General features: G+C 40.2%; 1 protein-coding gene across 1 annotated transcript in view; it reads left to right on the top strand.

Moving 5' to 3' along the window:
- LOC104513754 (catenin alpha-3-like) overlaps positions 1-26,720 on the top strand; it is a gene marked incomplete at its 3' end in the record, with an annotated part of 48,768 nt that extends 22,048 nt beyond the window's left edge. Inside the window, exons 3-5 of the mRNA XM_010157214.1 lie at positions 23,109-23,201; positions 24,690-24,756; positions 26,658-26,720. Coding sequence (XP_010155516.1) covers positions 23,109-23,201; positions 24,690-24,756; positions 26,658-26,720 — 223 coding nt within the window. The remainder of the gene's footprint in view (positions 1-23,108; positions 23,202-24,689; positions 24,757-26,657) is intronic.
- Positions 26,721-27,424: the final 704 nt, after the last annotated feature.

Here is a 27,424-nt window from a genome sequence, read left to right as displayed (position 1 = left end):
TTTGGGTAGCAAAGAGCAGATACTCCTCCTCTGAACTGAAGAAGTTAGGACCAATGGGAGAAGAGCCTGCCTCCCATGATCCTACACAACGTGTGTGTTTGCCTGAGAAATCAATGTGGCTTGAAGTGTATTCACTGGTATTTGAATGTATTCAACAGCCTGGCAATTGTAGAGTTCTGACAAAAGCTCAGGAGATAAAAAATAACACTTAACTCATTAAAAAGGACATATGCAGCTTTCCACTTATTTAATACCATTATTCAGACGCTCCCGTGAGAGGGTTTTTTTGGGGTTTGGTTAAATGATACTCAGCTATCCCTTAGAGATACTGACTACCAGCACAGAGAGTGCTGGGAAGACCCGGGCATTCATTTTTTGAATAAGGATGTATTTGCATTTCTAATTAGAAACACTCCAGACAATGCCAGTTTCATTTCGGTCTGCCTGTAAGGAGCTTTAGTAAATCTGGTGGTGGTGGTTCAGACATACGCTGTTACCCCAGCAGCCAAGGTGAGGAAGTAAGTCTTCTGTTGCCAACTTATAGGGGCTTACTGATACAATGCCAGGGACCAATGCGTTGCTGATTACAGGGGACGGCAAGGCTGAATCAGGGAAAGAAACTGTTGATCTAAATATAATTGAGAAGTGTAAATGAACAAGGACACTGATTCACAGGGGGTGATTTTTCAGCATCAAAGTAAAATCAGAAGCTCTCCAGATCAGTCCCTCAGGAAGCATTTCAAGCATGTAATTACACAGAGAGGATGTTTTTAAAAATAGAGTTCCAAACTGTAAAATGCTGCCAAATACTGTTGTTAATGCAGATTATCAGATACGCTTTTCCACGTCTAATCTTAACCATAGATGCATAAAACATTCATTCCAGTCCTGCAGGTATAATATGAATAGCACTTGAGAGCAACTAAGTAGTGGAAGGTGAGCTGCACTGATGAGCTGTAATAGAAATGCCCCTGGAACTGCGGGGTGCTTCCCTTAAGATGCTTTTCATTGTTTCACTCACAAGGATTAATTCATCCAGTGGTAGCTGTTGATTCGAAATCATCAGATATTTGATCCAGGGCATACAGCTGCATGTGCTTATTAGTGTCCACATTCTTCTGTCGCTTTTTGACTTTTGAAGCATCTGATTTTTGTGAAATTGTAGAGGCTTTGTGAGCTTGATAGTGTTTTAATCAGGCTACTGCTGTGATGTAAATAGATTAGGGTAGACAGTAGAATTGGAGACAAGAATTCTGCCATGTGAAATAGTAAGAAAGAAGGTTGACAGTTCTTGAGACAATAGGTATTAAATGTTTCATAGTGTTAAAACTGATGTTAGAATGCCTTTAAAAAAAAAAAAGGGCTTCTATGTGAAAGTATAGTTTGTTGATGAATATGAGACAGCTGGATTGAAGTAACAACTAATAATATCCCATTAGGATATTAAACACAGTGGAAAGTAGTAATGAGTTCAAATGAATAATAACTACTGATAGCTGAAGCAGTAATATAAACATCCTAACAGAAATGCACCAAGGAGAGTGGAAAAGAATTCACCCAGTCAGAAGTTTCATGCAATTGTTTGTTTTTATTGGAGGATAAACAAGTGGGCTGCTGTGAGTTTTCCAGAGAGGAAGAGGGCAAAATGTTCATATACTCTGTTCAAAATCCTTCTACTGTTATGTTCATGCAAGCAGTGAATGAGGAACCTGTGTTCCCTGAGAGGTGGAAAAAGTATATTGAGGTTGCAGTCCGTATCTGATACAGTGCATCATTTTGATGCATTTCTTAAAAATCCTTTCTGCCCGATGTGCATTTGATGTGCTGTTTCACTCAGAATTCTGGTAGGGAGACTGCAAGTTCCCTCAGAGTTTGTGGTGTTAAGATTTTTGAGTGTTTCTTTTGCAGACTGTGCCTTTTTACCATTCATTCTCTGCACCGTGTTGCACATGGTTGCCACCGCTGGTTCCCCCCCCAACGCTGAGGCAAAGCGGTTTTCTGTCACACCTAGATACTTTTATTTCAGCTATGTACTCATTACATTCCCTTTCTATTCTTTATTTCCTTATTTCCTTATCTAATGGTGGTTTGCTGTGGATTTTAATTTCCTTTGCAAAATCACAATCAGTTTAGCTACACATTCAGGTGTCTACAGCATGACCCTTCATAAAATGTTTTGGCTACCTCAGAAAACCTTTGGGATGGGTTCCCTTTTTCTCCTTTTGTTCGTTGCAAATTCTGGGTAGTTTTTCATACTGTTTTGAAGAAATGTAAGAGTTCATCCATAGCAGACTTTGTGAGGTCTTCAATATACTTGATTTCTCTCATAAGAGATATCACAGCAGTCTTCCTTCTCTTGTATCCAGCACAGTTACAGGAAATCTCAGAACATGAACTTCTTGGAAAGGAAGATAGCTAGTGGTGAAAACCTTCCTATCATCTTGTTTCTCTTTCAGCCAGTTAATGTGTCTAGTTTATATTTTACCTTTGCTTTTATTAATGACAGAAATCTCCTACACATGCAGGGTTTTCTACCTGTTTTTACTTCTCTGGTAAGAGTGAGTTAGAGCCTGTCAGATGCAGGCAATAGCACACATGAATTGAACTTCTGTTGAAGAGCTAGAGAAAACAAAGCAAAGCAGGGAAGTGTTTGATAAAAAAGACATTTACTGCAGCCTTATAATTGTTTGTTTTTCCAAGAGAGCCGTGACACCGCACGGGAGGAAAGAGAAAGAACAATTCCTACAGTCTTGGTAAACTTCATTATTGTTGCTCTGAAATTTATGAGTGATGCTAACTTGTTACAGATACATATTGGGAAGCTTGTTAATTACCTTTTTCTTCATTTTTCTGTCCTACACCAGTTGCACAAGAGGAACTTTGCCAGCGGTAGTTAGCAAGCCAGTTGGACTTGCACCTCTCACAACTTTCTTGCCATTACTTACCTAGGTAGGGCAGAGCTGACTTTTCCTTCCCTCAGCTCCTTGTCAACTGCCCTTGCAGAAAGCAGGAATTTTCTTGTGCATTTTCACTTGTGCTCCCTTATGCATTAGGCTTCAGGTATAAACATAGTTAGTACTTGGTATGTTGTCATCTTTTTTTTTTACCTTGAGAGGGTTTTCTTTCCTTGTTATTCAGGAAAAAATACGCTTTATACTGGTTGTTACCAAGCAGATGTTTCCATCCCATACCTTCTTCGAATAGTGCTTTCCTTGCTTATTCTGTCCAGCCTGTCATCCAAAGTTTCATCTCCCTAGATGCAGTGTGACTGAAAAAGGATATAATATCTGATTTCCTTTAAAAAAGGCCTAGAAGTGCCTGTCATCTGTTAAGGATAGCTGGACACCTGTTCCTTCAGGTTTTTTTGAGTCACATAAAAGATGTTATTGGAGAATGTTATGCTTGTGCTGCAGAAACCAAGTAAGAGGTGAGTTAAAACTGTTTATGCCGTGATCAAATATGCATACTTGCAATTAAAGCTTCTGGAAGCTAGTTGTCCCTGCCATATTGCTTGCCTTTTTAACACCTCGAGTCAGGATCACCAGCCTTGAGCTACCATTATGAGGAAAACTTAAAGCACTATCCTACACAGGTTACATTTTATAGCTTAATTCATCTGCATATGTATTTTCCAAAAATGTGTGTGTTCTTTAACCCCACAGTATACCTGGGAAGGCCTCTCGTATTTTAAAAATAAGTACTTGTTTATATTTAGATCTGTATTAGCATCATAAACTTAGTCATTATTATTATGACTACCTTGCAGATGTCTTAAGAAAATGTTCTGTATTGCAACAGTTTTGGGACACAGCCTGCATACATTTCAGTTTAACATACTGACAGGTTTTTTAACGCTAATATGCATTTAGTACCAGGTCAGTTTGTGTTCCAAAATAAATAAAGGCGATTTCTATTTTCTGGCAAACAACTACACATACAATTTTGCTTGTATTTCATGTTTATGTACCATATAACAAACTCTCAAGGGGCTGATTTTATGCCAATTTCATTAGTTTAAGGCCTTTAATATCTTCAGCAAATCAGATGACTGTTGTGGTTCTCTGTGTAATAGTATTGCTGGTTTCGTTGCTTTATAGAGCAAAAGGCTACTCAGCAGTGTGTCTGTAAATAAATCTCACCCTCTTATTTTCCTTGAAAGCTGAATCCTGTTTCCTTGAACACGTGCACAGGGTCTTACCCTAAGAAATCTCTTCAGAGTTTGGAGTTGCCACTGTTGCCATAACAAGTATCTGCTCTTAAGAGTTGAGGTGTTTCCACAAAAAAAACCCCAAAAACTTTGTTAGTAGAAAACTGGAATAATTTATTGACTTTAAAAACAGATGGTGTCTTCTCATCTCAGGTAGAGGGAGGAAGGCAGAAGATGAAAAAGTGAATGCTCACCCTTTTAATCTCAGACATGGGGTTGGAGGTCAAAGCACAAATACATTATTATTTCACTCAAGGAGTGATGGCCCTTCTCCCACATCTTCAGGTCCCCTTTGCTTAAAGCACTGAATCAGAGTCAGCAGCGTAGTTGGGGAGTGGGGATTTTTAAACCAAAAAGAAGAGAAACTGCCTGACTTGTGCTTTTACATTCCTTCACGTTCAGACTAACAAGTTTTAAGCTTTGTGCTCAATGTACATCCTTCTGAGTGCTGCCCCTGCTCCTGTGCTCCAGGCATTTACGCAGTCTTTACAGGGCAGTTCCTGATTTTAGAGTCTGGGTTCTTTTCACATATAAAATGAGTAGTGAGTAGGAAAATAAACACCCCCTTCATCCTCACATTTGCAATTCCAAAATTTTCCTTTTACATCCATGGGACAATGTATTATTTCTATACAGAGAAATCATCCTGTAGTATAGGAGTGTCAAAAGCAGGTGAGCCCTTCTGAGCAAGAATATGTAGAATTTTCATACTGTGTTAGTGTACGTTGGAGGAGTACACTCTCTCTAATTGCATGGATAAGCATATGAGAAGGCAGGTGATGCTGTCAGGCTACATCTTGCGCACAGGTCTGATGTTGAAGATTTTCTTCTACTTCCAAAGCTGCAGCTCGTGTGTGTCATCTGGGTGACTCTGGATATGACTAAATGGAAGTAAGTACTTACAAGGAGTGTCAGGAACACACCACTTGGATAGTACCACATTCAAGCCTGTAGTTACTGGATATTAACCTTTCTTACGGTTTTTCATTATCTGGAATTCTTTTAATACTATTCAGTATTACTCCTTTTGTCTAAAATACAGTTAACGGCCTTCTTTCTAAACCAAAAATATTGCAGTGTCTTTAAAGCGGAACCATACTTCTCACTGTCACGCACTTTACTTGTCTCACCCTCTTGTCAGTGAGGGGAAAGAGAAGAGTAGCATACTTAGAGGATCAGAGAAGGAAGGGGCTTCAGGAGGTCATCTGATGCAACCTCCTCCTGAAGGCAGTATGTTATCCAGGGCACTGTCAAGCCAAGTCTGAATTGTCTGTCTGTTTTTTTATTTTATGCATTAGCTTTAAGACAATCATGGAGAAATGGTGGGGCAAACAAAGCAGTAGTGTGTGCTGAATCTTATTTATAAAAGCAGGCTGTTTGCTACGTTGCATACAACTACTAGACTAATACTTTTACCATAATTTGCTGTATTTATGACTGCTTGTTTACCTTCAACATGTGACTGTATGGCCTGTCTTCTCTTTTTATATTTTTTTTCCAGTTAAAAAATGTAATTTTCTTAAATCTGCTTTATTTAGGTTTCCAGTTTGTGTCTATTAATATGAAAGATGTTGTGTTGGTTTTTAAAAACCACTATACTGGTTTTAAAAACCAGTGAATGATTTCAGAAGCGCTGATACAGGGATCAGTGGTGAAAGTGTCAGCTGCATGCTGTATCCCTTACAATATAAATGTGCAATTATCCATCCTGGCAAATCTGCATTGTCTTCTGCCCAAGCTATACAGCCTTAGGCATCCTGCAAGGCTGTGAATTAAGAACTTTTCAGCAGCAAATTGCTACATGGCTTACCATCAAAGTCGGTTCAGACAGAGAAGCCAATATGCTTTGTGCAGAAATGGATGGCATGAACAGTTTTGACTTCTTTAAATTGCAATTCTTCCCAGTTTAGGGATTAAATTATATTACAACTATGTCACTTATGTTTATGTTTTAAATTTTTCACAAAATGCCTCTCTGTCAGGAAAACAGAACTTTCCAGAATGATTTTGTAGGTCTAGTTTAGTGGCTCATTGGAAACTTAAGCGTGAGGCAGTATTTTTTCTGGAACATTAAAATGTTTGCTGAGGTTTTTTTTTTTTTTTCTTACAGCAGGGAAAAGTGGTGTGTATTCCTTCCTTGCCATTTGGTGCTTACTGACTAATATAAATTACATTTCCAGAGAAATGGAATGAATGTTATGCTGTTAAAAGCAAAGGACTGAATTTCTGGAACTAAAACTTGGGAGACATAGAAAAAGTGTTAAAAATCACCAATAGTCTATTAAAATATGCATCCTGCCATATGGTTCACTGGAGTATGAGAAATGCAGGCATCCTGGAAATGGAGACTGCAGTCTCTCAATAGAGCTAATAGCTCAGGCTGTGTTTCTGAGTCTGCAGTCAGCCCTGCCAGTACTAGGGCCAGTTCTGGCTCAGAGATCTTCATTGCTTGCTGTAGATCTGGCCATAGGTCCCTTTTACTGATGATAATCATCTGTACAGTCCGTGGCCTAGCTGAAATTTTTCAGTTGCCCTTATTTTCACCGTGGAATCATTTAGCTGGTAAGATGGACAACCAGCATGATGAGGAAAGCAATGAGGTACATTACAGATGTATTCAATATGTAATCAGGTTTCAGAACCATAATAATGATAATCTGCGTGCTAGATTGTGCTCCCAGTGGTCTGTGTCATTCTGTGCTTTGGCATTGGTAATGGAGTGGTCCCGTTGTCATGCCTATCCTTGCTGGTGCAGCAGTGTGACAGGGAAAAAGGTTTGGGAGGAATTCACTTGTTTGTTGAACCCTGAATACTTCTGTTGATTTACATTTTATAATTCCTTAGTATTCCATAGCTATATTTGAGATCAGGTTTTGCTGTTAATGATCTCTTCCTGCCTTTTTTTTTTTTTTAATGTTGCTTGTGAACTTGAATCATAACAGATTATTTTCTTGGAAGTGTGCTTATAGAGTTGGAATGTAGAGTTGTTGAATGCAGGTGGGCATACCAAGTAAGGAGACACAGTAATAACAGCAAAACTGACTCAGAAAACCAGAAACCTTGAAAGAAAATTCTTTGGAGAATTTACAAAAAATCTTCCACTGAGCTACGGAGCTTGATAAATGGAAGATGGTATTTTTAAGTACTGCTTACCTGAAAAGATTGTGTAGGGGTTGACAAATCAGATACTTCCTAATTACCTAAGAACCTCTGGGACTTACAGCCTGCTCTTAGAAAGAGAGAAAAGAGACCTTCATTGTATTTAGTAGCAACAAAGTCAATGTATATTGATACTGAAGTGAAGCGTGTTGCAGCAAGGGAATACCATGCATCATCCAGCACATGGATTGTGTTGGAATTGCAGTTTTAGAGCACCATTCCTTCAGTATAACTTGGCTGTTAGCTTTTGAAGCCCTCTTTCTGTTCACTGTGCCAAGTACTCTAGTTACTAGGAAATTAGAGCAGTATCTTTAACATAAAATTAGTTTGTTACTCCAAGTGCCCTGTTACCCTGGTGTTCATGAAGTAGTCTGCACAAAATGATTATAGAAAATAAAAGAAACACAGTTATTCAGCAAGTTGGGCAGAATGCTTTCTGAAAATAGTAGCCTTCTTTTTTCCTAGACATGGTCCAGCATGAAACAGTGCGTGAGAAACGATGATATGTGTCAATCCCGTTAGCCTTTGAAATATCCTGAAATGTGTTACACTTAAATTCACCTACAAAAATCATAACAAATTCCATGTTACCATACGGCGAAGCATAACCATGTGAAGTACTGAGAATCAAGAGCTGCCGGTAGCTGTCTGGAGTGAGGAGGCAGCTTGGGAATACACGCAGGCACAGGTATGTGTCTCTGAGAATGATTTTGTCACAGAATCACAGGGTGGTAGGGATTGGAAGGGACCTCTAGAGATCATCTAGTCCAACCCTCTTGCCAGAGCAGGATCACTTAGAGCAGTTTGGACAGGAACGCATCCAGGCAGGTTTTGAATATCTCCAGAGAAGACTCCATGACCTCTCTGGGCAGCCTGTTCCAGTGCTCTGGCACCCCCAAAGTAAAGTATTCCCTATGTTTGATGGAATTTCCCACATTCCAGTTTGTGCCTGTTGCCCCTTGTCCTGTCACTGGGCACCACTGAGAATAATCTGGCTCCATCCTCTTGACACCCGTCCTTAAGATATTTGTAAGTATTGTTGAGATCTCCTCTCAGTCTTTTCTCCTTCAGACTAAACAGCCCCAGCTCTTAGCCTTTCCTCAGAAGAGAGGTGCTCCATTCTCTTGATCATCTTCACAGCCCTCCATGGGAATTTCTCCAGTAGTTACCTCTCTTTCTTGAACTGGGGAGCCCAGACCTGGACACAGCACTCTGGGTGAGGCCTCACCAGCACAGAGTAGAGGGGGAGGATAACTTCCCTCGACCTGCTGGCCACGCTCTTCTTAATGGACCCCAGGATGCCATTGGCCTTCTTGGCCGTGAGGGCACACTGTTGGCTCATGGTCATCCTGTTGTCCACTAGGACCCCAAGGTCCTTTCCCCCAGAGCTGCCCTCCCAGAGAACAGCCTCCAACTGATCCATGGGGTTGTTCTTCCCCAGATGCAGTACTTTACACTTGCCCTTACTGAATTGCATTAGATTTCTCCCTGCCCAGCTCTCCAGCCTGTCCAGGTCACACTGGAAGGCAGCACGGCCTTCTGGCCTGGCAGCCACTCCTCCCAGTTTGGTATCGTCAGCAAACTAGATGAGGGTACACTCCGTCCCTTTGTCCAGGTCATTGATGAAGATGCTGAACAGGACTGGACCCAGTACCGACACCTAAGGAACCCTGCCAGCCACAGGCTTCCAGCTGGACTCTGCACCACCAATCACAACCCTCTGAGCTCTGCTGTTCAGCCAGTTCTCAATCCACCTACTGTCCGCTCAGCTAACCCACACTTCCTAGGCTTACCTGGGAGGGTGTTAGGGGAGACTGTTGAAAACCTTTCTGAAGTTGAGGTAGGCAACAGCCACTGCTCTTCCCTCATCCACCCAGCAAGTCATGCTCTCAGAGAGGGATATCAGGTTGGTCAAGCATGATTTCTTCTCGGTGAATCCATGCAGACTGCTCCCAGTAGCCTTCTCTTCCTCTGCAGGCTTAGAGGTGACAGCCAGGATGGGCTGTTCCATCACCTTCCCAGGGATGGAGGTGAGGGTTACTGGCCTGTAGTTTTCTGTGTCTTCTTTCTTGCCCTTTCTGAAGACTGGCATGACATCAGCTTTCCTCCAGTCCTCAGGCACCTCTCCTGTTCTCCATGACATTTCCATGACGATGGAGGACAGCTTTGCAATAACACCTGCGAGCTCCCTCAGCACTTGGGGTCGCATCCCATCCCATGACTGCCTTAGCCCTCTTGCACCCAAAGCAGCTGCACGGTCCCCATTCCAGCAATGGCTCATCCCCTTTCCACAGTGTAATCAGGTTTCCTCCACTGGGATCATGGCCAGCGCAGGTAGGATCATCGTTCTTTAAGAGGCACTGAAGTTCACTGGCTGACTGCGTGTAGTCTGGCAGAGGGACGCATGCTTGATGCTGTAATTGTGTCAGAGACATCTGGGTAACTGACATCCATTGTTCTTCCACCTATATTTATTGTATTTATCATGCCGCTGCCTGCCTTTTACCTTCTTCATAATCTGTGTAATTTGCTCATTGAGGAAATCAGATAAGCAGATGCCAGACAACTCTACATTCCTAGATAAACTTAGGCTTTCCTTTCCCCTTTGCTCTTCCATTGCATTAATACAGCCTTAAACCTTGCATCTTACACTTTTCACCATCTCAGGCTTGACCGCTTGATTTTTTTCTTGCTGTTTATAAGAAACTCGTGAATCAGATGACTCATCCTAGTTGCCTTTTAATTACAGAGAGGATCTGCATGAAGGCAGTTATTTTTCTGAATTAAAAGATCATACTATATGATCATGTTGTTGCTGTGTTGTCGGTTTTGTTTGGGCTTGGCTTTTTTTAATATGGAACTGCACCACGCATTTTTAGAACATGCTAGCTTTATAATGCATCGGACTGGTTTGTCCTTATAAAATTATCATGTTTTTCAGCTGGTGGAGTTAAATCCAGATAAAATTTTAGGCTGTGTTTACTTCTTCAATAAAAAAACTTCATTTTCTCATGTTATTTTCCATTCCAGAAAACTCATTAGCAAGTATTACCTGCAGCCTGGAATGATTCACTCTTACACAGCCCTTGGGATTGCCAGATAGCTCAGAGGTTTGGCAGGCAGCTTTTACCTGTGCGGTTGGGTTTTAGGCTGTGATACATGTCTGCTTTTTCTTTTTTTTTTTTTTTCCTTGGTCATGTTGATGAGCTTGGAGATTATCTACTGCCTAGGCAAAAAAAGGTTGAGGGCATTGCTGATTGCCAAAAAATACCATCCTCCACAAAGAGGAAGTAAAAGAACAATGGAACTTCATGTTAGGGACCATTCAACAACTGGCATGAATAGCTCACCAGGAGGACGTAGGATAATATTCTTTGAAGAATCATGGTGCTGCATCACAGGGGAAGCTATGCATTGTCCTGCCTCACATAGTATTGTTTGTTTGTATCCTCTTAATTTCTTTTCATTTTCCTTTTCTTCCATTCCTTTTCCATGTTCTCTCCTGTTACTGTACAGTTTGTCTCATGTTGTTGATATGCAGATTTACTTCTTATGCCTAATATTAAGGTAGTATCATAATTGTCTTTTGTAATGCATGAAAACTGAAACTACCAGAATGCCAGTCTCTTTGGGAAATGGCAACTCGTGCACAAATTCTGATTTTTCACTTGGCTAAAAGAAATACTGTCATCAAGTGCGAAATTTAAAGATACTAAGCTATGTATAGAAATTGTATAATAAGTAATCCAGTTCAAAAAAGTCTTGTTAGAAGCAGGGATGTACACACTGGAAGCTACCGTGGCATATGGATGCAGATTAGAAGGTGGATGTTTGAATACGCAATTTAAGGTGCAGAGACCCATGTTCCCATGCCCTGAAGTCTACCTCAGCCTATGTATTCTAGTAGTTTCTATACACAAGGGAAGTAATTTGAGGAGCTAGACAAAAATAAAACAAGTGGCACCATGAGTTTAGTCCACCTCAGTCTCATCTTCAGAGTTAAATTCACCACTCTGCCATGCTTTCCCATACGAGAAAAGGCAAGTAATGGACAAACCAGGATAGGATCCACAACAGCCATAGTACTGGCTGGGAATGCAATTTAAAATTGTTGGCATTTGAGTGAAAACTCTCTTATCCTCCTGATTAGTAGTTTCCATTCTGTCTTGGGCCAGGTGACCTTGCTAAAGGCTGCAAAGATTAAAGGCAATTCTGTAGCCTGTGACCTTCTTGTGAAAACGCAGCGTTGTCTTTCAAAAACTGAATGGTGATTGCTTTTTCTAGAAACCTCACAGAACAAAACAAAAACACCCCCACAAAACAAAACCCAAACAAAACAAAATAACCCACAAACCCAAACAAAACAAAAGGACCCACAAAACCAAACCCAAACAAAAGAACCCACAAAACAAAATGCAAACAAAAGAAACAAAACAAAACAATCCCAAACAAAACAAAACTATGCCTAACAGAACTATCCCAAACCAAACATAACTATCCCCAAACAAAAAAAAACAACCCCAAAACAAAACAAAACTATCCCCAAACAAAACAAAACTATCCCCAAACAAAACAAAACTATCCCCAAGCAAAACAAAACTATGCCAAAAAAAAGAAAACTGTCCCCAACAAAACTATCCCCAACAAAACACAAAACCCAACAAACCCCCCAAAAAACCCAAACAAAAGAAAACAAACCCAAAATTACAAACCCAACCAAAACCAGCAAACCCACTGGAAATAAAAGGGCTGATACAAAAAAAAGGCAACTCGTAATAAGGTGCCTGGAGCACTCATGGTGCTGTGGGTTTTCTCACTTTTCTTCCATGATTGGCATGGGCTGATCTGTGTGACAGCAGACATGCTGGGGCCTTGCAGGATTAACCTTTCTCAGTGGGGGAGAGTTGTCTGTGACCTTTTTCTGAGCCTACACCTCCTGTGTTTATCACGAAGTTACGAAGGGTCATGCTTATGTTAAAAACACGTTAAAAGTTTAATAATACTGATGGGCCTTGGGCTGCCTGGTGCCCCGAGTTGGAGGACCACGAGTGGGGGAACAGTGCATTTTGATCTGTGAACACTGAAATGGTAAAGGACCAGCTGCATCAGCTGAATGTTCACAGGTCCATGGGGCCTGATGGGATTCATCCCAGAGTGCTGAAGGAGCTAGCAGGCTTTACAGCAGGACCCCTCTCGAGCATCTGCCAAAGGTCTTGGGAGAATGGGGAGGTCCCTGCTGACTGGAAGCTAGCCAACGTTATTCCTGTTTACAAAATGGCGTGAGGGAAGACCCAGGGAACTACGGACCTGTTAGTCTAACCTCATTCCTGGAAATGTTATGGAGATGATGATACTGCATCCTATTGAAAGGCATTTAAAAATAATGCAGTCATCAGGCACAGTCAGCGTGGGTTCACAAAGGGCAAGTCCCGTTCTGTGATAAGATCATCCCCAGGGTGAATGGATTTTGTTTGGATTTTAGTAAGGCTTTTGATACTGTCCGTCACAGCATCCTTCTGGACGAGTTGTCCAGCTGTGGGATGAGCATGTTGATGGTGCGCTGGGTGCAGAACTGGCTGGATGGCAGGGCTGAAAGGGCTGTAGGGAACGGGGCTACATCTGGCTGGCTGACCAGTCACCGGCAGTGTTCCTCAGTGTTAGTTCTAGGGCCAGTTCTGTTCACTATATAATTCAGCGATCTGGTAAAGGAAGTGTTTCTTTACTGAGAGCATGGTCAAACCCTGGAGCAGGCTTCCTGGCGTTTGATGGCTGGCTGACCAGTCACCGGCAGTGTTCCTCAGTGTTAGTTCTAGGGCCAGTTCTGTTCACTATATAATTCAGCGATCTGGTAAAGGAAGTGTTTCTTTACTGAGAGCATGGTCAAACCCTGGAGCAGGCTTCCTGGAGAGGCGTTTGATGCCCCAAGCCTGAGGCATTTGGATAATGTCCTTAATAACATGCTTTAACTTTTGGTCAGCCCTGAAGTGGTCAGGCAGTTGGACTAGGTGATTGTTGTAGGTCCCTTCCAACTGAAAATACTCTGTCACATATACTCCTAAAAATCTGAGCACAATATGTATTTTTCCAAGGAAGCTGTTAGGTGGTGTTTCTTAACTGTACTCTTACATAGAATAGTTGCCAACTAATTAGTTGGAAGATAATTTATTTTAGTGAAAACATCATGAAATCAAATTGAATATATTTTTAACCTCTGGAAGAGCACACCACTGGACAGTGGGCCATTGCAAACAGATATACGTAGATGTTACAGGCCACATCTGCTCATAGGAATTTAGCAGCTATCTTAAAAACAGTAAAGTGTGGCAATTCCTCTGCTTGAAGTCTGACTCCTTTTACTTGGTATGACAGAGAAATAGGAGTTTGTCAATATAATATTAAAAAGGGGAAATAGATAAAGGCCGTAGCACCGTTGTGAGCAGCAGGCCTCATTTACCCATCTCACTCAGCCTGTATCCGGTATTCGTGTGGTCCTGTGCTGTGTGTGGCACAGTTCAATGAGCTTTCACAGTCAGTTATTTTCTGTCTTTAACTTCTTGAAGTTGTCTTTTACCCTTTCCCCTGTCCCCCATTTGGAACTGCATTTATCGTTTGCGAAAGTAAACATCCTCCTTCTTCTCTCTCAGTTCTTATTTTTTGAAGTCTTTGACTCATACGGATGTTTGCACCTGATTTAATATTCTTCTCTGTTTCTTATGTTGCTTGTATCTACATTAACATACTAAAAAACTGTGAATCATTTAGAAACAAACACTTAAAAGTTAGTAAACAGCACTGCTGAGGTTCTCTGCAAACTTAATGCACTGTATCTGAATAATGTGTCATTATATGATCCCTGTTGTGTGTTTAGCAAGTATGGGTGTTTTTTAATGGTATCTCAGTAATTAACAATAGTAAATCTTGCAGTGGATTGAATAAGTACACCTTAATACTTATTTATATACTGCCTGCATATGTATGCATACTAATATGTTATCATTTCCACAAAAAAAAGAACAAAAGTTTAAACCAGATCAGTGCGTAGATGATGGTTCTTATGTAGGGTAAGAGAGAACTGTAGAATTTGGGTGATTGAAATGGTTCTGAATAGTTTACTGGGTGTAAGAGCAACATATAAGGTAAGGCAAATAAATTATACTCTCATTCATTTATATAAATCTATCTGATCACTTTTTCCAAAATTGATTTTCCCATATGAATCAAGGATCTGTGACCAATTCCATGCAAAATCTATAGAATTGTGTCTTTTTTACATTACGGTAAGTATTGCAAGTCCCATTCTCAACTTTCAAGCGGTGATAACTCCTACAGCAAATTAACTGTAGTGTGATGCATTAATGAAGAAATACGTGCAATGAATGTTGTTTTGTCTTTTTCTCAGGGTTTACGCTAATTAGAATTAAAAGTGTTATTCCTGTGTATGTAAATTTGTATTGAAATTTGTCATTCTTGTAAAGACCTTACTTGTACTCTTAACAGCAGGTATTCCATAGTGTAATCAGTGCATAACAAGGTATCTATTTTCAAAAATACTGTTTGGCAGCAGTGTTTACAAACTTGAATCTTGTATAATATTTGCTACTATTCCCTTCATGTCCAATTAACAGTTTAGTAGTGCAACCACATTGGTACTTTACCAGTACTGTTTCCTGTGCAGGCCAGGATTCAAATAATTCCCCATATTTGTCTAACCTGTTCTTAGAAATGTCTGCAACTGGAAACTCCCTGGTGTCTGCAAACAATCTCTTTTTACTCCTTCATTACCTTTATGAAGTTATTCCTAAAATTCATCCCCCATGTCATCAGCTTAAAGCACTTCTTGTCTGGTCAATCAGAGATGTGGAGAACAGGCCATCCTCCTTTTGTTTTCTTTTATACTTAAAGAGTGTTTCTTTTCATATCATGCTCATCCTTGTTGCAATCCTTTCCTCTGCTTTATCTCGTTTTGGAAGTGCAGTGCCCAACACATTACTTCCAGCGGAGGCCTCAGCTCTGAGCTGAGTGGAAGGCTTATTTCATATGACCTGCTCACAGCTCCTGCAGATACTCACAACCACCTGGCTGCCTTTATTTTCATTAGTTCCTACTATGCTCATTCTTTCTTTCTCAGTCTGTTTTCTAAGATTATTGTCACATTTTAACACCTGCTTTATAATCACAGTCTCAGGAATTCGCTATCACCTACAGATTTGGTAAGCCCACTGTTTCACTGTAGAAAATTTTTATGAAAATACTGGGCTTAGTGCACATGCCTGTTTTAATTCTATTGGACAAGTCCTGTTATTTTGACAGACAAATTTTGGTAACTCTTTTGGAGTGTACTTTTGTTGTAGCCAATTGTCATGGCTTAACCCAGTGGGCAGCTAAACACCACACAGCCGTTCACTCACTGCCCCAGGTGGGACAGGGGAAAGAATTGGAAAAAAAGTAAAACTTTTGTGGGTTGAGATAAAGACCATTTAATAGGACAGAAGAATAAGGGGAGAATAATAATAATAGTGATAAAAGAATATGCAGAACAAGTGATGCACACCACTTGCTCACCACACACTGACCGATGCCCAGCCAGCCTCTGAACGGTGGCCACTGGCCAACTCCCCCAGTTTCATTGTTCAGCATGACATCATACAGTGTGGAATATCCCTTTGGCCAGTTTGGGTCAGCTCTCCTGGCTGTGTCCCCTCCCAGCTTCTTGTGCCCCCGGCCTCCTTGCTTGGCAAGGCAGTATGAGAAGCTGAAAAGTCCCTGACTTAGTGTAAGCACTCCTCAGCAACAGCTAAAACATCAGTGTGTTAGCAACATTATTCTTGTGCTAAATCCAGAGCATGGCACTATACCACCTATGAGGGTGAAAATTAACTGTATGCCAGCTGAAACCAGGATACTAGTTATGTACAAACATCATCATAAATTCATCTAGAACCCATTTCTCTAGCTTTCTTACAAGGAGATCATGTGAAAGCGTACAAAACCTTCTGCCCCTCTATCCACTAAGGGGCATTATCCCATCTGTCAAGTAAGTTTGATTATTTTGCCTTGATTTGTTCTTGATGAATCCATGTTCGCTGTTACTCAGCCTTTGGGGACCAGTAGCCTTCAGTGAAGTTGGTGCAATTATCCACACACGTGCAGGTTGGAATTTGTGTGCCTTACAGACCTTTCCTCTGTTGAGATCCCTTGGCCATCACATCAGCTACATCCTGTAATGCCCACAGGCACGTGAATTTATCAGGGAATTTTATTTTCATTGCTAAAATTCAACTAGAAACCAGGTCCAGTTCTGATACGTCCCTGCCTGTGAAAGAGTTTTGCTGAATTTATTCATGTGCATAAGCAGTTTCCACAAAAGCTTAAAATTACAAGTAGGCAGTACCAGTGACAAACCAAATTAATTTCATTAATGCTTTTTGAACAAGTATTTATCAAAGGCATTTTTTCTTTTCATGGAAGAAAGTCTTTGTATTGTTTCGTTCTAGTAAGAAAGACTTTTTTTTTTTTTTTTTACCATTGCTGTGGGATAAAAATATTAATCAGCTCCATTTACTGATTGAATTAAGGCCAGTTGTGGTTATTTAGATTCTTACTTAGATTCATTAGTTCTTAGGTTTAACGTACTGTTCAGGTCAGATAATACTGGAGATCTCTGAAAGACCAATTGCTCCCCATGCAACCAAGCAAGATTTTATAGAGTTACAGCTGGCTGCAGTTACTCTGCTTTTTATCTACCTGAGTTAAAAATGAGGGAAGTGGGGTTTCATGGACAAGGTGAGCAGTGAGCACCTCCAAAATTCCCTAGTTGTTTAAGCAAATGCACTCCGATTTGTTGCAGCTAGAATAATCAGAGTATTAGAAAACGTGACCTATGAGAAAAACACTGGATGGGTTATCCTTAGTTAGCCTAGGGAATAGAGACACAGAGGGAGAGAGAAAGGAAAGGTATGGCAGTCCTGAATTCTGTAAAATGTTGCGCAAGAAAGGAGAAAATCAGTTACGTGTTTATAATGGGCACAAATAGAATAAGCTCTGACTACAAGGGGCAAGATTCAGCTTACGAAATTTGGTTTTGCTAATGTCTAGGTAAGACACTGTTACGTTTTCATAGCTGTTAGGGATCTTTTGTCTGTCTTTGCGTCGTCGTTATCTCTGGCAGTCCGTGTTTGTACATGGTTTAATATCTCCACATCCATTTCACTGGCCAGTAGAGGGTGCCAGAGATGCATATTGTGAAAAAAATACGCAAGGGGAATATTGATCTGAATAAATTTCCCATTTGTTGTGTTAGAGGGGAGTATTCCTTGCTGCCTTGTTTCACGTAACTATGGCATGAAACCCCCACAAATAAGATAATTTCGTGTACAAACCCAAGAGTTTTCCATGGTCTGTTAAATGCATTAATAATAACAGACAGTCTACATTTACCTAAAATCTGTTGTTCTGCAGTTCTCTGTAGCACCTATAAAAATTATAACAAAATCATGTAATGAATAATTTGCTCAGAAAGAAGATGTGGAATAGTTTGTGTTGTTTGAGGGATGGTTTGGAGTCTGTGTGTTTAATTCCACTTCAGTTGGGGAGCCTACTTAGTAATAAAGGCTATCAGCCTCCTAAAGCAGAATCAAATTACTGATTTGTGACGTGAAGGCTGATGCGCACAATGATGTGCTTAATGGGTTATTTAGTTCCACAGCGACTGACAGTGATCACTCAGTTGAACAGTTATTGGTTACTGAATGACTTAAGTGTGGGTGGATGCATGTTCTGGGCATCAGAAGCCTCTTGATGATTAAAAGCAGGATGAAAGTAATGGATATAGGATTCACAGCTGGGGTGGTTTTATTTTCACTGTCTTAGCACATGTTCCTCCCTGACACTGAAACTGAAAAGTTTAAATTTCAGGGCTAAGGCATACGTGGGAATGCGTGAGAGGGATGATGGTAGTGGTACCTGTTCCTTCAGTAAATTAGATTCTGTATTCTTACAGTTATGCACAAGATTGATTGACAGGTGTGTATCTTTTTCCAAGATAATATGTTTTACTAGAAGGTCATACAGTAGAGAGGGTCAGTTGAGACTGAAGAGACTTGAGCAAGTCTTGAGGTTGTAGAGAATCATTTCATGTACTCCAGTTTGAGAAATGGACCTACTGGCAATCTTGCTAAGGGATGTATTCATCTATTCAGTGGATTTTAAAAAATTATTTATTTTTAAAGGTATGATCAGTTAGCATAACTCATTTAACAGAAATATGTGGATTTGGCATGTTAAAGAAAAAAATCTGATGGCAGGGGCTACCGTTGCTCAGGCTCTGTTAATCTGATAAACCCACACTTCTTATGGAAATCTCAGCTGTCTTTTTTACCTTCTGTCCTTTATGAGCACTGATACAACTTTTTTAAGACTTCAGGGTATTCACTGCACCTTTTTGACCTTTAACACTGATGTTGTCCAAAAGCAGTTCCAGTTTTCTAACCTGCATTTTGTGGGACAGTCAGCCTTGAAGGAATGTGTCTAGAAGTAAAGCCATCTATTTCAACCACAGCGACAGAAGTGAAAGGCCATCTATAACTTACTTTATAGAGACTGCTGGCAGAAGTGAGAACAACAGCTTACTTGGCTTTTCACTTTCCTCACACAGCTTAAAAAGTATTCCCATTAGAAATGCAATGTCTTAATGAGCTTCCCACTAGATGGAGCAAACTTATGTCAGCCCAGCAGAGAAAAAGGGGAATACATTTTACATCAGCGGAACAACACATCACGTGTATTAAAAACTACTATTCTGTTTCTATTAATTATTATTTTTCTGATATTAAATGGAAGTTTCTAAGCCCTGTGGTGAAGTTTCCTACTCAGTAAGCGTAAGCAAAGGATACACTTTGGGTGGAGCTGTGTATCAGTTGTCATGGTTTTCATGGGGGGAAGATGGGGACTCCGGTTACAGCACGTGGTTTCCTTTTATAAAAAGCACTACGTTGTCTATAAATCTCATCTTCCTTGTATCTTTTGACCCTTATGGTTACAGTACCATTACTGGTGTGATTTTCAGGCAACTCTTTAATTTGCCCTTTACAATGTGGGGCTTCAGTGTTTTCAGAATAACACCCAGTTGCTTTTAGCAAAAAACCTGAAGTGCTCCTAGTGAATAGATAGCAACAATTATATGAGGTTCTTACTAAATGAGTCAGGAATAACAAATAAAGCTTGCAATTTCTTGTTCTCCCTTTAGTGCATCACAACTCTGGCAGTCTGTCATCTGGCAGAATTAAGTGTGGGATAACGGTGGTATTGTGACCAATATGCAAAAATACCAGAAACTAGCTAAATAGATGCAGAGGGCCTATTTGTGACACATTTACATTTAGTTTGCTACACTGAATGACATGCTGCTTGCCATGATGAAATTTTTGAAATACAGGCATTAATCAAAGGTCCAGAATAGAACAGATAATCTCTTTAAACCCATTCTCTTCTCAGTGAAGACTATAATACACAAATTCTGCTCCCCCTAGAGTGCATATGAGCATTTCTGTGGCTGCTGTGATACATATATACCACAAATAACTGTATTTGCTGTGGTATCAAATTAAGACATCACTCATCAACTTAGCTCCAGTGAAGGTGTTAGTCTGCACTGCTATTTCATATTCATTTGGGAAAAAGAATGACTAACAGGGGATGTTGAAACCAAGGTAAGATGGAGCATAAGAGCATATAATGACAGTCTAAAGGTCAACATTTAATGGAATGTTAGATATCAGGAGATAGCTTCCTTCTTTCACATCATGATGCCTCTTCGTCCATTTACACTGTATATCTTGAGACTTCAGACTTGGCTCTGCATTGTTTTTTTAAACAGATGAGACCCTTTATTTGCAGGATGGATGGTTTTATGGGTGTATGTGACCTTTAAAAAATGAATGATCTAGATAAAGTTGTTTGGATAATCACTTTTGAGGAGGGTTTGCATAAAAAAAAACAGTGTTGGAGAAAATGCTGTGAAACCTAGTAAAACACTTTGTTCTACAAAGCTTAGATTAAAAAGCAGATAAGCCAAAGAGCACATTTGCACCCAGTTTGGAAAGACTGTAGTTCTATTAATTTGTTTTATTAATTATTCTCTTTAAAATCCTAGTGGAAAAGCGAATTAAAAGGTTAGTCATCAGAGAGTGTTTTTCATTTCATAGGTGAAAGGAAATTCATAGCCTGAAATTGCCCACGTGCAACAGTAATGACTTGCTACTGCGGCTTGAAGTTGAATGCTAGGAAGGGGTAAACTTCATCTGTACTGGACTTGGCTATAAATAGGATTTTGAGTCCTCAGCCTGAGTTTTCAGTAGCAAAACCATCAAGAATGCAGATTTACTACAGGCATTAAAATGTGGAAGGGAATACTTGTGGTGGAACATAGGGGATTGTTAAACATTCCCAAGCATATGTTTGCCCAGGAAGGAATGGTGCCCTGCTACTGTGAATCCAACATGATTCATGAACACTGGGAAAAAACCAAATTGTAACTAATGTTTAGAAAAACCTAACAATTGCAATATATTTTTGTATGGAGTAACCAAGTATCGTGTAGTGCCAGAAAGAAAGTGGTTTTTTTTTTTCTCTATAAATCTCTCGCTGAACCCAGGCAATAACCTGTCTGGGGGCCCTGGTCAGTGTGATCCTGAGAAGTTGAAGTTGCTCTGTTTTAATTGTCTGTCTGTTACTGGTCCTCTAATAAGGGTCTCTGTAAGTGTTTCAATTAAAGGGAGTTTGCGATCTTTTTCTTTATTTCATGGCAATCCACCCACAACAAAATTTAATTTTCCTTCCACACTGCAGGTTTTCAAACAGCTTTCGCATGGTAACAGCTTTTGGGTACTGTGGAAGTCTTACTACATCTAATTCCAGGACTAAAACTAAAAGACTTCATCATGACGTTAGTATTTGCCTGAAAACAAAATGTTCCTTTTCCCTGCTTTACCAGTGTAGAATTATGCTCATCTTTGCCCATAAAACTGATTGCCTGTCTGTTTTCCTGAGGAAACCTAGGCGCGTTTTTCACCACCAGCATTATATTTCTGCTGGTTTGTGCTCCAGCCTGGAGTTCTTTATTTCTTACAGTGTTATCTCATAGAAATTGTTATTTTGTTCAGTGAGTGAAATTGTGTGCTCTTAAAGTAATCAACTGCTAGTTAAACCTTGTTTCAAGGCTGACATTGAAGTCTTGTGGTTTCTATACCACTCTCTGGCCACGGAGGTGCTTTCCCAAATGATACGAATGTATACAGGTGGATCTATTCAGTTTAATGTACTGCCCTTACCATGCTACTAACCCAGAAGTAACAGACCCCTACAATGTCCCTCTGAACAGATATTGTCTGTATTTGGCTTGACAGTATAAATAAGAAGGTGAGAAAATACATTAATTCTGAATTCTAAAATTACATTTGACACGATTGAAAATTGGGCAAAAGAAATGACCAGGATTTTTTGTGCCTGTCTTTTGGTAGGGTTCTCTGATAGTCCCTCTCTTGTCAAGTTTCTTCTGGCACGTCAGGCTTGTGGGATACTAAGAATGTCAGGATTTCCCTCTAATTAGAACTCTAGATGTCAGGCCGGTAGCAGATCATTCAGTAGTAGGTCTGTTGCCAGTTACGTATAAAGTCTGGTTCTGTATATTTTTGGTTCTTTAAAATGTGAATCTACTTGAGAAAGGAAAAATTTTGAGTGCCCTATTGCATTGGCAGAACCAGTATTAATTTTTAAATAGTTCATAATTCTGAAAACGATCTGTGCTGCATTGGGCAGTGTTTTGTTAATATGAGCAAACTTGCTTTTAATGTTTCAGTGCCCTTTCTATAGCTATGCTTTTTTTTTTTTACCAAGTTACTTACGGTAAAATTCAGAACTCTGCCATGAAGGCTGTTTTATTTTTGTTATATGTTGGTAAGTGGGAAGAAGGAAATAAACACAAAGACCTGGATTGTATGGTAAATTGCTCTTGTTGTAAGTTAAGCAGTGTTTTTTCATGGACTTGATCAGGTATGCCTGAAGAAATTAGTACCCAAAACCTAGGTTACCAAAACAGATGGTTTTAGTTGTGGGCACGTTACAGTGCATACAAGATACACAGTAGGTTATAGACTGGCCGAAATCACTCATGAATTGCAGTTTATGACCAAAAAACAGTTAAAAAAAGAGGAAAAGAGGAGAGGATGATTCGGAGAGCATGTTAAGAGAAAAGGCTAAAAATAGATTTTACACTTTTTGCCATTTAAAAGTTGTGAAAGGCTTGTGCTGAATAAAGTGTAAATGTATTTACCTAATGCTGTTGTGATTAACTTTCCTTTGCTGAGGAGATGGCGTGATATCGTTAATTGATACCCGTAAGAACTACTTCTTCCTATCCACCTACATGCCAAACCCAGACAGCCCTCAGAAAAAATCACAGCAGTAGAAAAGAATAGCAAATCACCACAATGCAGATGTGTATTTCATGAAATGAACTGGTGTTGCTTAAATGGCAGTTGAGGTGACTAGAACGGACAGTGGCATAGGAAATAATGCCATGTGTACAAATAACAAATGAGGGCCACTTTATTTTTCCTGTAGTGCAGGAACTTGTGCAGACTTTGTCAGACGTTATCTTGGACCAAATTATAATACACGTTTGACATTAATACCAAAGTTTCTAACCATAAAGGAGCATAACCCATTTCTACATCTTTTTCCCCAGACCCCTGAGGAGCTAGAAGATGTATCTGACCTTGAAGACGACCATGATGCACGTAGTCGTACAAGTATTCAGATTGAAGGGAAAACTGACAGGGTATGTATTACAGCAGTTTATTTATAAAGCATTTGATGAGGGGGAAAATGCTACTGTATTACTGTTCCTATGAAGCCACTCAAAGTTACGCAGTGAATCGTTAAATCTAGTTCAACTCTTAACAGATTACTGAAAAGTGCAGAGGGCATAAAGCTATGACCTGAGAGAGGAAAAGACAGTGTAATTAAGTTGCAAATTCTTGGTGAAAATTTGGAATTACAGAATAGCTCCAGTTGGAAGGGACCCATCAGGACCATCGAGTCCAACTCCATGTTCCTTGCAGGACTACCTAACACTAGACCATGTGACTAAGAGCCTTGTCCAGACACTCCTTGAGCTCTGAGGGGCTTGATGCCATGGCCACTCCCTGGGGAGCCTGGTCCAGTGGTCGATGTAAATTAGACAGAAAATACTTACAGAACGAACTTCCTGCAAGTTACATTTTCATAAATGTGGCTTGGTGTAATAGAAGCTAGGTTAATACGGATTTTTTTATATCTGGGCCTTACTGAAGCCTGTGATGTGTATAAACCAAAACCAACCTCTACGTGTGAGAAAGCTCAGGGGCACAGAAGAGAAAGGGGAATATATGTGGAGTCTTAGCCACTGCAGTGGGGGAGTTAGGCTTTCCCTGCTGTGTTCATGTGTGAACCTATTCCGTGTTCTAGTGCTTCACTAGTGAATATGTGAGGAGCTATGGAAAACCTAATACAATAATTGACAATTTCTGCATTACGGGAAGTTCTGGGTGTGGCTTCCCTGTGCCGCCATCATTTAACCTGAGGACTTCACTACGTTACTGGTTATTGGTTTTGGTTTACATTCAAAGATTTTTAAGAGCCTGAAAACATTTTTGAGATAGCAAAAAGTTTCTTACTACAAAATTGATGTTTTTAGCAGACATTAATCTTGTTTATGTTTCCATTTTAAATCATGTTTCAGCAAAACTGTATTCACAACATTCTGAAGTGGAAAGAGCTGCGGGGCCAGAAATGTGTATTGCTTCTTTGGTCAATACCTAGAGCAATAACAGATTTCTCACACTTGATTGGCTCTAGTACTATTCCCGTAATGGAAATTATAAATAATAGAACTAGTTGGGAAAAAGCAAAACTTTTCCGTATTAAAAGAATTGTGTGTCAAGAAAATGGCATTTCTGTCCACATTTGTTTTTCAGCAAGCAGATGTGTTTATCCACCAAACACATATTTTCTTTATTAAGACCCTAAATACTAACCAAAACCGACTAAAATGAACGCTGTTCACTTGTGTTCCATACGTGCTCATCAGTTACATATTAACTGTCAGTTGATTCGTAAAACGTTGTGAGAAATAGAACAACTGTGTGAAAGGTCACCTCACACCATCTTATTACTCAGTAAACAGAATTTGCAATTGTAATATACTTGCTGCCCTTTTCAATTAAAATTACTCTTTGTAAACGTTAGCACGTTTTCCCCACGTTACAGCCTAAAATTTCTGTTGTAGTTAAGAAATGGAAGGTTTTCCTTGACAACGTTATCCATGGAAGATGCTGTGCATTTGTTTGAAACAGGTGCGGACGGTGTGCTTGCCTGTTTTCATAACGAATGCACTTGAAGGTGTTTTCTCACTGGGAAAACAGTAGTAGTAGTTTGTAGATGTTGGCTATCCTAATGCAGTAACAGAAGATCCACTGCTGTTTTAAAAGGTCCCTGTTCACTCATGGTCTTCCACCTCTCAGGTAACGCAGAATGCTGCCTGAGAGGGAGTGTTCTTTGAAAAGAAAACCGTAAATAAGACACACTTGCCGATGTCTACACAAAGTAAGGAGTAAATGCTGAGGACACTTGTAGGTGGGGGGTTGTCTGTCAGGGATCAGACGGGTTATTGCTGTGCAGAGATATCTCTGGGTACTGCACACACAATACATAATCTGCCCCAGCAGTGAATTTGGTGGAGAGGCGGAAGGCGACAGTTATTTAGACAGAAACTATCACACAGTGGAAAGGACCTCTAGAGACCATCTAGTCCAACCCCCCTGCCAGAGCAGGATCCCCTAGAGTAGATCACACTGGAGCAAGCCCAGGCGGCTTTGGAAAGTCTCTAGGGAAGGAGACTCCACCACCTCCCTGGGCAGCCTGTTCAGTGCTCTGTCACTCTCAGAGTGAAGAAGGGATTCCTCATGCTCAGGTTGAACCTTCTGTTTCCCAGTTGATGGCCACTGCCCCTCGTCCTGTCACTGGGCACCACTGAGAAGAGCCTGAGCCCATCTTCCTGACACCCACTATGGTTAATATATCTGAAAAAACCCCAGTATTTTAACAGTATGGGATGTACCTTTCTGTTTTTCCTTCCATTTCTCCCCAGAATAATGCAGTTAGTGTAAATGTTCCTCTTGGGATCTAGATAGCAGTCATTACTTAAAGACTGATACTGTATCTTTACGTGGGTACAGCTTTTCTAGTTTTCAGACTATATGGTATTAGGGTCGTAAATGGCACATTACCCACCGGAATAATAGAAAATTATAGCATTGCCTAAGTTAGATACATACTCTCTAACGTTAATCAGCATGTTGACAGAAACCTCACATTCATTTTCTTCAAACAAATGTTGGAACATACTTATTTGCTGCTGCAGCAAGTGTGACCAGTGATTTAAGACCTCTTTGTTTGGACTGCTATTTGATATTGGTATTTGAAGATTTATACCTAGAACCTATTCAGCAATATGAAGAACCTTTATAGGGAAGATAGAATTTAAGGTTTAGGTAGGGATTGTCTCTTGTTTTGTCCCCTGCAGCAGATTTCTTGTGCTATTTTAAGGCTTTTGCTGGTGGTAGTAACACAGGGAATGACTGCATTCCGGAAGTGTTGTGGCAAGATTGCAGACTAACTGTTTTTCCTCCTTAAATTCCTTCTCTTGGGCATTATCCCTACAGTAATTCAATTTCATTTATGCATACCTGTCTTGACACTAGTTCTGCATAACAGCACTCTTGGTTCCTCTTGCTTCGTCAAGAGTGTATTTTCTCCTGTGTCACATCTCTCGCTGCTCCAACAGCGAATCAGTGACTATGAAAGCACCTTTTTTTCATTCACGTTCTCACAAAGCATAAAAAAAAAAATCACATGTAAAAGCAGATGTGATGTGCATATGCTACTTGGAACCAACGCTACATCTTAACTAGCAAATCTCATTTTCCTCACGTAGGAAAAATTCATACAGTATTAATTAGAACTTCTTCAGAATATACCTCTCTGTAGAGGTCTAGGATAGTGGTGAGATGGTGTCTAGGTAAACTTGGAAATGTTCCTTCATTGGTCTTTCCCCCAGATAATTCCGTATCTTTAGGGTGAATATGACAGTGCTTACGGCACTGTCCCACACCACAGGATGCAGCTTAACTTGGGCAGTGTGCTCTCAGATCTCTCAGTAATTGAACGGGATACCAATGCTGATTATTACTTGTAGGATGGTTTTACATCCCTGAAGAAGATCCTCAGGACCAAATCCTTGGTCCTACTATAAAAGCAGGTACGGCTTGTGGATCCAAGGACTAACGCAGTTGTTCTCAGCTGAAAGTTAGATCATCTTCTGGTTGTTGTGTCTAATTTGTGTAGTTGCTCTGCAAGCTTATCGCACAGTAATTCTGCTTGAGAAAATTTATGCCATCATCATCAGTGCAATTCCACTGAGGTAGTTAATGGTTTATTACCGTATGATTTTGCCTTGAAGAGAAGGTCAAGTAAGTTGTTGCCCAGTTAATTTTCAGACCGAGAAGACAATGTGCATTCTGATGGCAGGAGAAAATTCAAGTGTTTAGAGTTACTAAATTAGTGAAGGGAACAGCTCAGCTTAATTTTAAAGTTACTGCTACAGGTTAGGTGTTCATATTGCTGCAGCAGAGACAAAATGGTTTAGCTCATACATAATACACTTCCAGATGACGAGCAGAAATGCTTCCAGGCAACCACCCACCCGTGTTTTTTCTCAGAGGTCTGCAGACAGTTTTGTGCACACATAGACAGAAGTGTCTGAGAATAAGAACTTCTGTACAGCTTTGCTGCTTACTGTGTGCGCAACAATTCCGGGCTGATGAAGAGTTGGCTCAGTGTCTATTACTGTGAATGAGAAAATCCAGGCTGCATTACTTTGTTGTTTTATTTCTTAAATACAGCAATTATTTAGACATTAATACATGTCTAAAAATATATTTAGCATTGGAAAGATATCCGCAT

Source organism: Eurypyga helias, unplaced genomic scaffold (assembly GCF_000690775.1).
Source record: "Eurypyga helias isolate BGI_N326 unplaced genomic scaffold, ASM69077v1 scaffold13150, whole genome shotgun sequence".
Classification (NCBI taxonomy): Eukaryota; Metazoa; Chordata; class Aves; order Eurypygiformes; family Eurypygidae; genus Eurypyga; species Eurypyga helias.
The sequence above is the reverse complement of the archived record's forward strand: the minus strand, read 5'-3'. Positions and strand labels throughout refer to the sequence as shown.